Source organism: Buteo buteo, chromosome 13, assembly GCF_964188355.1.
Source record: "Buteo buteo chromosome 13, bButBut1.hap1.1, whole genome shotgun sequence".
In the NCBI taxonomy this organism is placed as follows: domain Eukaryota; kingdom Metazoa; phylum Chordata; class Aves; order Accipitriformes; family Accipitridae; genus Buteo; species Buteo buteo.
The window spans coordinates 1,604,174-1,617,642 of NC_134183.1; the positions used below are offsets into that span (position 1 = coordinate 1,604,174).

Below are 13,469 nucleotides of genomic sequence, written 5' to 3' on the forward strand. Positions count from 1 at the left end.
CAGCGGCTCTGCTGCAGCTGCTTGATCCCCTGAATGTCAAATTAGACGTTTTCCTCCCCAAGCCAGGCCCCACGTGCAAGGGCAGCAGGAGGATCGTGGTCTCCCCTCCTCTTCCCCAGCAGCAGCAGCAGCAGGGAGGAGCAAATCTCAAAAAAAGCACAAAAGCCTCTTTTTTCCTTCGGGGCGTAACTCCCTGCAGGTACAGAGCAAAGCGGACGCTGCTGCCTGCCCAGGCAGCCACAGGTCTGTGGCCAAATAAGGCTTACCGATCTTTTTTACTTAATAAAAAAAAAAAAAAAAGAGAACGTGGATCAAAATGCTTCAGCTTCTTTTATTGATCAGCTCAGCCTCCCCTCCGCTCTCTTCCACCAAGCGCTCTACCCCAGTACGAGCAGTCCCCGGCAAGCAGAGGCAATGCGGATCCTGCCGGCTTCCAGCCTGGTTTGGGGTTGCCCACGGCCTGTGCCATTCCCAGCTGGAGCATCTTTGGTCCTTTTTTGTTCACGCAGACAACTCAATGCCAACAAACTACAGGCAGGTCTGACCCTGCAGGGCAGGAGTCTGCCCTCACCCTGCCCGGGACAGACCAGGCCAGACCCTGGCAGGCAGGAAAGGGCAAGAAGGGGCAGATCCGGCTCCTGCTCCAGCTCCCTCTCGCTTTAGAAAGGCTGGTTGGTGCCACAGGGGACAATGTGTCCCCGCCGCAGGCTGAGAGACACGCTCTGGAGCCCGCTGCCACCATCCCTGCCCTGATAGACACGTACACGGCTGCGGAGCGGCTCCAGGACTCCCGGCCGCGTTGCTTGTGCTTTAAGACAGCGTAATGGAGAAGCTCACTGGTACTATGGGGGAAGTCCTGAGGGTTAAGGCCATGACAGTCACGGGGAAGTAGCACGGGTGGTCCTCCTGAAGAAGTATGCCCAAGTCTGTGGCTGTTGCCCTGTGGCTCTATGTCATTTTAATGAGAAATTAAGATGACATCCTTCAAGCAACAAGCACACGTCCCAGGCAGGCGGCAGCAGAGTTCCCAAGTGACCAGAACCGGTATGACAGTCCCATGTGTCCGATAACGACCCATCCCTGGCTCTGCGAGGTCCCATCGGACACGAACTCGACGAGGCTAGTTTACCAAAGACACTTTGAGATACGGATATAAAAACCACCACAGTGATGAGGTCTGTAGACTCCAGGCTGGGAAATTTCAGCCATTCTAGTGAGAGCTTTGGGATTTGATTTCTTACATTCGCAAGTCAGGATGTAAAAACAACCAAAAAAAAAAAACCAACAAAGGGATGAATCACTGTCTGGGAGCCTGAAACCAACCAGGGCTCTCATAGAAGCTCTTCCCTTCCTTGCTCATAAAATACATTTCCAGGGGCGGAGTACTGACATCTATGGATGTAAAACACAGCACAGAGGGGGGCTGGGAAGAACGAACAAAACAAACACGCTCCACCGCGTTACAGAGAGAAGAGGTAGGTATGCTTGAGCCAAGCCCCCGAGTCCGCCCTTTTAAGCCACGTCTTTTGTTCCCAAATTAGTCATCTCTTGCAGAAAAATCAAGCTGGTTTGGGAAGGGGGGGGGGGGGCATTCTGCAGCCCCCGGGTTGAGCTTCATAATGCACTTTGGACAGGAGAAGTCAAGCTTGAAAGCCCAGATGAGAGTTGAGCGTCCGGGGAGGGTGGTGAGAGCAAAGCTCCGTGTTATTGCTAGTGTGTGGCCAACCAATTAAATCCCTGGGAGTAGAGGCAGCACAACAGCAGCAGTTGTGCCCGTTTAAGGCAGCGTTTCTACTAAACTAGGTTCCTAAACCACAACTATCTCCTAAACATGCAAGACTAACAGCTCCCATTTCAAGAGAAACACCAAAGCAATTGGCTAAGCTGGTCCTCAACTCATGACTTGATGCTTCTCCAGAATAAAGCCTTTCCTGAGATGCTGTGATCCCTGGTTCCCCTCCTTCCGCAGCCCCAGGCCTCTGCCCCGAAGCCCCACACAGCCTGGGCGAAGGAACCCGAGGCAGGTGCCAGGGAAGCTTTTCCAAGCAGGCGGGGGAACCTCGGGGAAGACCACCTCGGTTCTGACAGGAGAGTTGAAAGCCGTATGGAGAAGGCAATTTGATATGAACGAGATGTTAAAAAAGGTCCTTGAAAGGCCGGCCTGGCAGGGAACCAAGGTAGATGGCAACCTCTGAAAGCCAGAGGACAGCGGGAGCTTTTCTTTCAGGGTTGCCATCTCCTCAGCCACCGGCAGGCACACACAGCGAGGTGCTGCCGTCGCAGAGACTCAAGAAGCCCACGGTCCCCTGAATGGTGCTCACGGGTCCAAGGAGATCCTGTAGGTCCAAGCACTGTGTCCAGCAAAGTACTGCTGGCTTAGACCAACCACTGCCTGAGCAACAGTGGCCAAAAAACAGCTGGTTAACTTGAACCTTCCCTACGGAGCTCCTCAGCCCTGTGCCTGTGGCCAACACTCGCAGCCACCCACCGAGCCCAACCACCCCGCTCACACGCTCCCGTCCGCCTGCGTCATCTGCTTGATCTGCCGGCTGTGGACCACCTGCTGAGCCCCCTCCGCAACTTGGTTTAATCGTGTCTCTAGAGCACTCCGGAGGTCGTTTACTTTCACATCTGGAAGGGGGTTCAGGCCAATTAAGACCCCCGCCCCCTGTGCAGCCTCCTCCTCCTCCCCCTCCTCGGGAGGCAGCAGGTCCCGTCTCCTCCGGCGGAGGTCCAGGTCCGCCTGCAGTTTCAGGTCCCGGTTCGGTTTGACATCATGGTCCAGCTTCTGGTCCCCCTGGGCAGTTGCTCCTTTCTCAGACTTTTGGGCAGGAGCATTCTCAGGGCCTGCTTTCTTCTCAGCATCGTTTGAGAGACCTCCATCCCCCTGCCTCTGCTTGCTCCGCAGACTTCCCTGCGGGTCCTGGGCCACGTCCGCCACGTTCTCCCGAGGAGCTTCTTCCATTACCTCCCCTTTGCCAGCCAGGTCCCTCTGCGAGGCCTGCTGCCGTCTGCCAGCACCCTCAGCTCCCTCGGCATCTGCACCTCTCTGACGCTCCCGTAGGTGCTGCTCGCTCTCTGCCACGTTCCTTTTACTGGAGGAGTCCAGCGCAACTGCCAGGTCTTTGGGCTCCACCTGACTCAGTGCTTTGGCTTTAAGGTCTATTCCTGAGTCTCTTTCCAGACTCTTTCCTGCTACTCCCTGAACTTTGGCAGCCCCCAGCTGTTCTCTTTGGATGGGAGCTGTAGCTACTTCCATGGCTTTCAGGGAATTCTTCTTCTCATGGACGTCTCTTCCAACTTTGGCTTCGCGATCTCCTCCTAAATCCTCCGCCAAGGGCTTCTTTTCTAGGTGGTTTCTGGCAGCTGGAATGTGTTGGGCATCCCCATGAAGGGGATCCCAGTTCTCCGCGGGATTTTTAACAGCTCTATCATTCTCCTGTGGTGGAACCTTCCGCTCCTTGGGAAGTACCCCAGGAATCTCACGCCTGTGCCCAGCCTCTTCCAGCTTTCCTGCAGTCCCCCTGCGCTGCTCCACAGAGTCAGCAGGCTGCCTGCCCGGGTCCTGCGCAGGGTGCTCCAACAGCTCTTTGCTGAGTGGCTTTGCAGCAGCTTCTTGCTTAGCTCCGAGGCCCTCATCCTCCTTGCTCTTGGAGAGAGGCACAGCGGGCTCCTGCTGCGTTTCCACTGCAGAACAAAAACCTACGTGTAAAAGCTTTTTCCTACAAGTGAGAGATTCCCTTCTTCTGCCACCAGGTTCTGTACAACAAGGGACAGGAGAAGAGATTACACTACCAATGGCCATGCAGGAGAACAAGGAGAGTCATGGAGGAGAGTGTTATCCCTGCACACAGGGGCCAGGGATCCCCACCTCGGAGGTCAGGGTCAGATACAGGAATGGCTTTTGCAGAACGGACTCTGCTATGTGCCAAACGGACTCAGATCTCTCCCAGTCCGATTTTAAAGCTGCTTTGAACAGTGACCAGCCCTCAGAGGGGTCGCACTCTTTGGCGATGTCCTTACCCTGCTTTGGCTTCTCCTCTCCTCCCTCCTCCTGCCTCTGCTGGTGGATCTCCTTGTGCTGCTCTTCAATTACAGCCAGCAATTTTGCCTGCTGGTCAAGTAGCTGCTTCTGCTGTACCTGCTGTTCTTTGATCACCTGCAGCAGCACAGCATGATCCAGCAGTTTCGCCTGCCCCGCTTCTAGAAAAGGGAAAAAAAAGAAAGAAAAAAAAATTCCATGACCCAAACCCCGCACTAATCATCTCTCGGCACTGGAGGGGCTGCAGGGGCTTTCCTTGGCAGGAAGGTCCTACTCTGCAAACGCTGCCCATTCACCAGAAGGGAGGGAAGGGTGCAGCACAGCTCTGCTGCTGGCACGGATGGCAATCACAGCAGCACCGCTCCGGTGTACCTCCGCCAAGGACGGTAGCCAAAAGCCCAGACTGGCTGCTCACTGCCACACGTACTAATACAGGACATTGCCCTCCCAAGATCTGGGCTGAGGGATCAAAACCAAGCTCTCATTAACTGCTCAGGGAGAGGAGCCATGAAGAAGAGGTACAGGGGAGCATGTCTGCTGGGGTCCCAGCGCAGGGAAGGACGAGGCAGCTGTTTGGCACAGGAGCTGGAAGAGGACAGGACTGGCAGAAGTTGGTCAAGAGTGAGGGGCTCAACTGCCCAAGCGAGATGAGTTGCTTTTAAAGCTGCCTGCGGTACCTGGGGAAGACCCAGCGCTGCTGCAGCTCGGCTCTCAAGATCAGCCAGGCTTCTCAAACACAGATGTTCTATGTGTGATGATCTATCTCCTTAACACACTGCAAAGACTTCATCCCAGCTAAACCGAGCCTGGAAAGGCCGCAGGCAGCAAACTGGTAATCTTAGGAGGAACTGGAAGAAATTGGCTAAGGTGCAGCAGTGGGAGCTGCCCTCAGAGGGGAACTACCTGCATGGTGGGATAAACCTACACAGAAACATTGACCCAACACGTGAGGTACGGTTGCTGAGCTGGGTCTTTTCAGGGGGCAAGTCCTGTGTTACAGCCAGAGCGATGAGGCTGCTGTTGTCTCTTCTCCTGGCTTAGACAAGTGAAGGTCTAGCCCAGCCCACGGCAGGAAAACACCCACTGAACAACACTCCCGAAGTTTTTGGCTTTGAGCACAGTGAAACGGCTGGGATCCCGAGTGCAATCAACGGTTTAACGGCTGAGAACTCTTGCACGCAGCAGCGCAGGTGGTCAGGCAGGTTGAAACCACAGCGGTGCAGAAAGGCAGCCCCACCTTCCGCCGAGCCGAGCCGCCACCGCAATAAAACCGAGCTCCCCGCGTCACATAACAGGAGGAAATCCCTGCCCACCGGCCCTTCGCAGCCGCGAAGTCACACAAAACAGACGAGTGCATTTCGGGCCAAGCAGAAGTGACTCACGTTGATTCACTCACTGCAAGCGACACGTCACGCACAAAATATGAGTCCCAGGTCTGCATGGAAACGTTGCTGCCTTTTCTCTGCCTGGACAGACACCCAGACGTATCGTATCTTATCTGGAGGGTATGAATCTGTGTGTTGCTTGCCTCCCACACCAGCAAGCAGCTTTCCTCCGAAACTCAAGGTGTTTCGAGACTATTATGCCTCACAGGGAATAATGTCAAAATTAATAGCCTGTAAAATGCCATTTAAATTAAAAAGGGATGCTGTCCAGGTTAATCCTTCTCCAGCATGCACTGCCTCCCCCTGTCCCGCTAATCACCCACAAGGTGATTACAGAGAAATATTTCCAGTTCACATTATGGCGCTATTAGCTGAGGGCCCCTGGAATTCCCCTTCCACTCCTTTTAAAGAAAGTTGGGCTGTGAAGGGGAATTTGGTTGTTTCAAGAGAGCAATTGACTTCTGGAGATCTGTTTATTTTTTGCACTTTGCTCAGAATAAACAATGAAAACAGAAGTCATTTCTACTATCTTGCTCTCCAAGACTGCCAGGTCCCAGCTCGGCATGGGAATGTTTGGGTTGAACACACAGCAGGCAAAGGTTTAATGCCAAATCAAAGCGTTTCTCACCCAGAGCTCTGCAAACATGTGTAACTCCTGTGTTTGTGCAGCACACCTCTTCCACACAAACCAAAGGCAGTGCTATCTCCCGGCTCCTACTTTGATCGTGGGGGAAGCAGGCCTCAGACAGTGCTTTGGCTGGATTTTAACAGGCACTCTTCATAAAAAAAAAATCTTAAATCATTATAAAATGAAAGTACCTCAGTTCACATGGCCCAGGGCAGCTACAGCCGGAGCGCTCAACAACAGTCCCGGCGAGGCAGCTGTTTGCAGAGAGCATCTACAGAGCTGCGCACCCTCCGCCTTGTTCCCGTGAAGCCTTTTCACCTTTTCCACCCTCTCCCAGCCTCTGGGTACGAAGCTCAGCTCAGAGCAGAGGAGCAGAACAAACCCAGAGCACCTTTTGGTGACATCCTCGTGGGAGAGCATCCCCAGCAAGTCCCACACAGACCGATGGAAAACCCCACAGAAACTCAGGTCCCTTCATCCTCCTTGAAACATGAAGAGTCCTCATAGTCCGTACCCACCGCTAGCTTTTTACGCTCAGTTTTTAAAGTCCCATTGCAATACAGAATGGAAAGAAAATAATTAGAAAACCAAGATGTAAAAAAAATATGCTCCCCAGGAGCAGAGCCTGCTCACTGCTATCGCTCATCGGACCAAACACCCATCACCTTCGGACCAGAACGAAGGCAAAGAGCCTTCGGACCCCATCACGCACAGGCTGCGAGTCCAAGCTCGGGCTCCAACCCCTCTTGCAAGGCAGAGGTCGAAGGCAACGAGCTCAGCCTGAGGAAGGGCTCACCGCACCAGTACCAGCACCAAGGCTCCGTGGAAGGAGCAGACGGGGGCTTTGTCACCGCTACCCCGCATGATTACGTGCCCAGGTCTCCCCACGTGCTACAGCCCACATCCGCCCCACGTCCCGAGGTTGTAGGGCGATGCCCACCCACCTCCCCACCGTGCTGCTGGGCCCCTCCATTTTGCACCAGCCAAACAGTTTCCTTCCAGTCTCGCTCTTGCTGGGGCAGCATCGCCTGCGCTCAAGCCGCCAAAGCCGGGGAGCAGCCGGGCCCGGGTGCCAGCGTGACTCACGTCCTTGAGCAGCCCTGCCAGGGGCTGCACCGCGGAACAGCCGCAGGCGTGAGCCCGCTGGCGACAGGCACTAATTGCTGCCGTCGCGGAGGTGACTACGGCCTAAAGCTATGTGCTGGCAAGAGCCAAGAACAGCGCTGGCTGGCACAGTCCTCCTGCAGAGAGAAATCCTGCACTCACAGCCCTGGCTCCCGGGGGGACCCCAGTGCCTTCCCCTCCCCACACACCCCAGGGACGCACACTCACCCTCTAGCTTGCTCTCCGCGTTCTCCTGTTGCTTGTCCTCGGTGTTTCGGGCCTCCCTCGGCTCCAGCTGATCCGCTCCGTCTGGGAGGGGCAGCTCCTGCTTTTCACCTGTGGACAAACAGATCGACAGACCTTTGCAGTCAATAAGGATGCTCCAGCAGCAGATGTTCTCTAAAATGACTCCACATCGTGTTGTCCCTCCCTGCCTAAGCCAGCGCAGTTTATATTCAACCCGACGACTGCAAGGGAAGTAATAAAAAAAATATTTAACAATCTTATAGACTCGTGGCAGCGAGCCAGCGCTAACTACCTCAGCCAATTAAAATGCAAGAACGGTTCTAACTAGCTTTTAGACGGGCACTTAGCAATGTGTTACCTGTCAAGATCTCCCGGCTCCGTGTCCCCAGTGAGTTCAGAGACGCACAGGAACAGCATGGCACCTGACATTTAGTAGGCTAGCAAACAACTGTTTGACAGATATTATAGTAGCTGTCAAAGCCACCAGATTCCTCCTTCTCCCCAACAGCTGCTGAAGGGGCTGTGCATGCTCATACGCTAATCTCGTGAAATTAAAAGCGAACACTGGGATGTAGGTAGGAATAACCAAATTGCCCGGCCTCTGGGGGGGGATTACAGGCCAAGAGGAGAGTTTGTTCAGACAAGCTGCCGTGGAGGGAGCTTACCAGGGTCGCCTTCCTTCTCCAAGGACTTCGCAGCCTCCTCTGCTTTCCTGGGGAGCTGGAGCTTTGATTTCTCCCTGTCACCTGCAGCCTCAGCTTTCTTCTCACCGTCCGGCATGGCAGCTTGCGCCTTGGCTTCCAGCGCTTGTTTGTCTGGCTCCAGCTCTTTGTATGGCGGCCTGCCATCCTGCTGCACGATCACCTCCAGGACGTTCTTTGGATTCTTAACGGGCTTGTCAGTCCCTCCCTGCAGTTGGTTCTCAGCAATCGCTTCCTTCCCTTGTTTCGGGCCAAGTGCCTCTTTCTGGGGATTCAGTGCGGCTGGCTCCTCCAGCGCTGGCTTAAGCAGACCATCGTTGGCTCCTCCGGGCACAAGCTTGTTCTCATCGGATTCCTCCCGCTCCCGCCCCATGTCCACGACCACTTCGTCATGCGGGACAGGTGGTTCATGGCGATGCGCTTCCCCCACAGGCAGGGCAATCCCTAGGGCGGACGACAGGCAGCGTTAGGGGGCTTGAGACCGATGGGAGAAAGTAACAGGCAGCAGGTTCACAGCGCACCCAGCTACCTGCTGCCCTTTTTCAGCCCTGTCTTTCCTTCCTCGTCAGGAGGCTGCGTTCCTAACGAGCCTCGAGAGCATCAAATACTAAATCACCTTCAGTCCACGAAGTAACAAGCAGGTATCAGAATCTTTATCTGCAATAGTCCTGCAACGTACGCCTCTCAGCTCCAAAGCTGGCACCCTTTCCCCAGGTTCCTTGTTACCTTGATCGGGACGGTCAAGCTGCACTTTCTCCTCTGGCTTTCCTCTCTCCTCCTCTCTCTTGGGTACCTCCATGGGCACCTTAATTTGTGGCTGCTCCATCTCCTCCTTCTCATCCAGCAGCTTCGGTTTATCGCGGTCATCCTCCGCCTCCTCTACTGCCGGGTTCTGGTCTGCAAACGCAGGACAGTTAATTGCACGAGGTTACGCACGGCTGCATTGTCAGTCCACCGGCAGGATCAAGGCAATTGCTTTGTCTGCTGCAAACCCCCCCCACCCAACACAAGCTGAACAGCTATTTTCCCTTCAGCGTTAGTACAGAGGGTTTGGGGCTTTTGTTCTGGGGTCGCTTGTTTGTTTTCCCTACAGTGGCTTTTTATGGAGCTGCTGGCACAGAAGCCCAGGCCAGGCAGCGAGGCAGGGCTGGGATGGAGCCGGCTGCCGCTGCGAGCCCATGCCGCCAGATGGTAGCATCCTCCCGGCTCCCCCACACCGGACCCCCGAGCACCGGGAGAAACCGAGGCGAGGGTCCGGCCGCAGCCCCCCATCGCCCGCCTGTGCTGGCTGCGTGCCGCAAAGCGGCTCAAAACCTCTTTGATTTTTATTTTTTTCTTCTTTTTGTGCACGAGCCTTTCCCCAGCCCTTGGAATGACGCAAGGAGGATGGGAGGGAAGGAAGGAGAAGAGCTGCACGACCCCGCAGAAGGCACAAAGTTTTGAGGAGCACAATTAAATAAGGCATTAGGGGAAAATCCCGAGGGAGACGGGGGACTCTCCCCATCTCTCTCTCAAAGAGATGGGATGTTTCCGGAAGATGCATCCCAGTCAGACCAGTTACTGGGTTCAGCGCTGGAGTAACCACGTGGAATTCGTGGCACGTCCCACAGGATGGGAATGGTCCCTTCCGACCCCAGGGTGGCAGAAGACAACCCACACGGTGTGAACAGGGAGTGAACTCTTCCTTAGAAGAGCAGCAGAGGAGGAAATCTAATTGTTTCCCAGCACTAAAGTTGTTCTGCAGATTTTTTTCCATCCAACAAACACTGAAAAAAAAATTAAAAAAATCTATCTTCTGTAACAAAAAAAAAATTCCCAACTCTTCCCCCCATTTGCCCTCCCCCATGCGATTTCCTTTGGGGAATTAATTCTATAAACATCTTTCAATTTTCTCCTCCCCCTCCGCAGGGCTGGTGCGATTTATTACAAGATGAACTCATGGGAAAGAAGAGATTGCCACAACTTCAGCTGCGTGGGCCTTACCCAAGTTGGGGGGAAAAAAAACCCAACGAAATAAGTACAAAATCCTGGCCCAGAGGGATCCGTGCCAGAAGGACCCAGCGCCTCTCCAGAAACCTGGACTCTCTGGCCCAGAGCTCTGCACCCAGTTGAAGGGACGTGCGCTGGGGCTGGCCGGCTTTCAAAGTTTCTTTGGTTCGGGAATGACGGTGGGAGGGGAAAAGGACTCAGATTTTCTGAGAAATTCGAGTCTAGTACCCAAGGGTCCCTCTCTCCATTGAGGGACTTCCCAGGGTTCAGCAAGTCAGGGCAGGACACTCCTCCTTTCAGGAAAAAATGGACTGCAGGAACCAGTGCCCAGCCCTGGACGGGGGCCCTGGGAAGCAGGAGGCTGAGGCCGGGGAGGGGAGTGCTCGGCACGGCTGCGGATGTTCCCAGCTAAATTCTGGCCTCGCAGCAAAAAATTATTTACTCTATTGGAGTAAAGTTTGTCGTTAATTGGTTCATGAAGCCGGGAGATGGCTGCATTTGGAGAAGACTGCGGTGCATCTGAAACCAGAGGATCCAGGGAACCTCAACGTGGGCAGAGCCGTTCCCACAGCAGAAGGGAATGACGACCCCAGGCAGCCATGCAGCAAGATGATGTTCAAGAGGGGAAATAAAAAGGAAGAGTGGGGGGGAAGCTCTCCACGCAAGTGGGAAATGGAGGAGTTAAAACCCGAACTACCCCCATGTGCACAGCAGGGTTTGGCCAGAGGACCCTGCAGCAGGTGAAACCCCCTGCGGGTCCGGGACACAACCGAGGGGCTGGGGGAGACCCGCTGCTGGCAGAAGCGTCAATCGTAAATCAAGAGGCAGAGGCACGTTCCCTGTTCTGCAAACAATGCAAGAAAAGACCAAAACACAAACAAAACACAAACAAAAATAAAAGTCTCCACGCCATAATAAGACAAAGTTGCCTCTAAGCCGTCATTTGCTCAGCAGGAAACAAAATTAAGTTCATCATCAGGGCGTGAATTAACGACCTCTCACACTGCATGGAAATCTATAAGGGGCTATATGTGGTTTGCAGAGAACAATTTTGCTCAGGATGTGTAATAATCGCTCTAACTGTCTAGTCGCCCTCCAGGTCCCTTTGGAGAGCGTTACAGTAATGCTGTGCCTCTTAATGTTTTATGAGTGGCGTTGGACTTTATAGGCAAGGGCTGAGAGGCTGTAAAAGCTTTTTGGCTTACAACAACAGGACCTGGGCGTTAGGCAGCACCAGGAGGGTTTGCTTTGCCTCGGCACAGCCCCTGCTGCCGGCGGGTCCTGCCGAGCCGCCCCGGCTCACGATGCTCTTCAGCAGCTCCGCTCACACGCGCGGGGCGGCGAAGGGAAGCCAGAGCTTTCTGCAACTGATTTGTGTGTGTGCGTGCGCGCGCGTATGTGTTGTGGTTTGCCAACAGCCTCTCTAGGCTGCAATAAAATTTCATGATTAGCAACCTAAAAGCTTCCCTTCCCCCCTCCCCGCTCCTGGTTTGGATAGTAGCAACAGTCCCAGAAAGGCATTAAATCCCTCCTCACACGGTTTTCCTATCGCTCTCGTCCACCGCAGCAATGACTGTAGCTGAAAGCTGGGTCCACACAGCCTGCTCTCAGCAGAGGCAGCGAGACGGGCCCCGCTGTGCTCCCCCTGACCGGAGGGGGATCCGGCAAAGGGATCGGGGGAGCCCCGGGGACAGCACAGGGAGCTCAGGGACACACCACCCTCTCCGTGCCGCTGAGCGATGCCCGGAGCATCGGCCAAGAGCTGACGAGGGACGTGGGGTTCAGGATCTGCTCGTGCCGGTCCAGCTCCAGACTCGCTTAAATCGCTTTCAGCGCAGTGAAATGGAACAAGATCCAAGAGCTCGTGCTAAGGAAAACGAAGAACAAGCAGGGCAGAGGGATGGGGGAAAACCGCTGCCCTCAAATATGCCGAGCAGCCCTGCACGCCCGAGCAGGACAGGGACAAGCCCTCCCCAGGGAGCCCCATGCAGCCCCCCCGGCCCCAGCTGTGCCTCCAGGAACCCCCCTCCCCCTGAAACGGTTACAGATTTCACAAGGTTATCGAATGGCATCACTGAAATTAGTTCACAGTTGTCTCTTGACGCACCAGCAGTAAAAACGAACCCAAATTACAAGAGGCTGATAGTTCCTTTTCTGTGTCACAGGCACTATTAAAAGCTCACTCGCACAAAGCACCAGGGAGAGCTGCAGCAGAGTCAAGCTGTTCCTGCAGCTATTAGGAGCTGTGCATAATCCACGTTTCACACATGTTCGGGGCTGCTCTGGCTAATAACGCCTGCAGGGACGCAGCCTGCGGCCAGGCAGGTCTCTTTTTCGGGGGCAAACGCGCAGAGCAGCGCAGGGACGGCAAAGCACTCGGCGTCGTGCCTTGCAGCTCACCGGCAGCCAGCGGAGAAGCCGAACGCAGACCCAAGTTTCACCCAAGTCCATGTAACGCAGACCACCACATCCAGGAGGACAGGTGGGATGGATGGAGAAGGGTCCCCAGCATGCCGGCTCCCACGAGCGCCGGGGAAAGGGCGCTCTTACATAAGGAGGGTGAATCAGGTCTTTGTTACCCGATATTGCACAACGCCAGAGAAAGAAAATGAAGCAGCAGTGATCAAGTAAGGAGCTGAAAAATATTACAAAATCTTAATCCACCCCATGAGACCCTCTAGGGTGCTTTCAAATACAGAGAGAAATTGCCTAATTAGCTTTTTTTTTTTTTAAATGGATAATTGCCTTCATGAGCTTTCACAGGCAGCTTAGCAACCTTTTAACATACGCGCACACGCTGCATGGAGCGGTAGAACGTTTCTGAAAGGGGTTTTATACCTTTCCCGAAGAGCTGCTGACAGTAAACCTCAAGCAATACAGGCAGGGGCTGTAATGGGCACTTGGGTGTCGTTAGTAAAAACACTATTCAGAGTTTGCTGGTCAATACGTGTTCACATAAAAGGGCAATGTTCTAATATTCATAATCCCAGGGCCCACAGGGCAGGGTTTTAATGAAAGTCTGTACAGTTCTGGTCTCCGTAACATCAAAGAGGCCAATAAAACTCCTCTCACATGCTGACAGGCAAAAGTCAGACGGTGAAGGCAGGACTGGGAAAAGGCCCCGCGCAGCCCCCAGCTTTGCCTCGGCCAGGCAGCTCCCGACCCGGGGCGGGGGGGTGCAGGGAAGGGACGCGGCAGCTCCCTCCACCCGGGGAAGGAGCCGAGCACCCACCACCGGTGCCTGGGGAGAAGCCGCGTGTTTCTGCTAAAGCCCCGTGCAAGGAATACGAACCAGATGTGTGCCGGCGAGGGCACCCAGGTGATGCGGGGCAGCCCGCATCCTGCGCTCCCCTTGAATGACAGGATGCAGCTGC

General features: G+C 54.6%; 1 protein-coding gene across 1 annotated transcript in view; it reads right to left on the bottom strand.

The window, feature by feature from the left end:
• Positions 1–47: 47 nt before the first annotated feature.
• Positions 48–13,469, bottom strand: part of SLC38A10 (solute carrier family 38 member 10) — a 38,916-nt gene continuing 25,494 nt past the window's right edge. Inside the window, exons 12-16 of the mRNA XM_075044186.1 lie at positions 8,833–9,003; positions 8,071–8,550; positions 7,388–7,495; positions 4,024–4,203; positions 48–3,687 (exon numbers count right to left, since the gene is read on the bottom strand). Coding sequence (XP_074900287.1) covers positions 2,507–3,687; positions 4,024–4,203; positions 7,388–7,495; positions 8,071–8,550; positions 8,833–9,003 — 2,120 coding nt within the window. The 3' untranslated portion in view covers positions 48–2,506. The remainder of the gene's footprint in view (positions 3,688–4,023; positions 4,204–7,387; positions 7,496–8,070; positions 8,551–8,832; positions 9,004–13,469) is intronic.